This window comes from Aptenodytes forsteri, unplaced genomic scaffold, assembly GCF_000699145.1.
Source record: "Aptenodytes forsteri isolate BGI_AS27 unplaced genomic scaffold, ASM69914v1 Scaffold162, whole genome shotgun sequence".
Taxonomy (NCBI): Eukaryota; Metazoa; Chordata; class Aves; order Sphenisciformes; family Spheniscidae; genus Aptenodytes; species Aptenodytes forsteri.
Window position 1 is genome coordinate 301,461 of NW_008795132.1, and position 1,273 is coordinate 302,733.

The 1,273-nt window shown below is 52.6% G+C and overlaps 1 protein-coding gene across 1 annotated transcript in view; it reads left to right on the top strand.

Annotated features, from left to right (window-relative positions):
* HOXC12 (homeobox C12) overlaps positions 1–1,016 on the top strand; it is a 3,678-nt gene extending 2,662 nt beyond the window's left edge. Inside the window, exon 2 of the mRNA XM_009278372.1 lies at positions 778–1,016. Coding sequence (XP_009276647.1) covers positions 778–1,016 — 239 coding nt within the window. The remainder of the gene's footprint in view (positions 1–777) is intronic.
* The last annotated feature ends 257 nt before the right edge of the window (positions 1,017–1,273 follow it).

The window sequence follows — 1,273 nt, forward strand, 5'->3', positions numbered from 1 at the left end:
GGGGGGTTTGCTTGGAAACTTGCCGGCTTGGGGTTCCTCCGTGGTGTAATTCATGGGCTCGGCGATGGGAAGCGGCGTGTCTATGTGTGCCGAGACCACTAGGGGTAGCACCGAAATCCCTAATGTTTTATTAGGTGGTGCTTCTTTTAAAAGAAAAGGCTATAAACATGTAAATATCCCATAAAAAAAAAAAAGAGAGAGAGAGAGAGAGAGAGCGAGACGCAGAGAAGGGAAGTGGTTGCGCATCCCTGCCCGGCGCGGAGGGCTGGCGGAGCGTCCAGGAGCTTTTTGGGGACATCGCAGAGGTGTGTCTGCCCGAGGGAATGGGGGGAGAAGAGGGGGGGGAGGATGCTTAAAAAAAAGAAAACAACCCGCAGCCTTCAGAGGTGGCATTGGGGTGGAGGTTTCTCGCTCTTAGCAGGGCCGGAGAGGCGGGGGGGGGGGGGGGGGGGCGCCCTGCCCGGGGGGGGTCCCAGGCTTGTCGCCCGTTCCCTGCCCGGCCTTTGCTCCGTGCCCCGGTTATAACGCGCCTACCTTTCCCTTCCTCTGCCTCCTGTGCCCGCCCCACGCAACACCCGTGGCCCTGGGAGGCAGCTGGGAGCATCCCTAAGCACCCACGGCCAGAACAGCGGGGGACCCTGGGGACAGGGGGGCCACCAGAGAGCTGCAGAAAGGGGTGCTGGGGGCGCCCCTTTTTTTAAAGAGGAGGGCTTTTTTTTATTATTATTATTATTTCTCCCCTTGCCAAGTGCTCAACTCTCGCTCCCCCTTTGCCAGGTGCTCCTTGGTACCCGATGCACACACGGTCCCGGAAAAAACGAAAACCCTATTCCAAGCTGCAGCTGGCAGAGCTGGAAGGGGAGTTTATGGTCAATGAATTCATTACTCGCCAAAGAAGGAGGGAGCTCTCAGACCGATTAAACCTGAGCGACCAGCAGGTGAAGATCTGGTTCCAGAACCGGCGCATGAAAAAGAAAAGACTCCTTCTGAGAGAGCAAGCCCTTTCTTTCTTTTAAAGTTTTAAAAGCGTCCGTGTCGGGTATTAAAAAACAAACAAACAAACAAAAAAAAAACCAACAACAAAACCCCCCACATACACTTTCTAGCGTTCACCCGAGGACTTTACCTGATCACTCTTAACCCCCCCACCCCTCCCTACCCAGAAATCAATGAATAAAGAAATAATATTATTAAATAACCAGTTTCCCTTAAAATATGAAACCCTACAGTGAGAAAAAAAAAAACAAAATGTAATAACGATGCATCTTCTCCG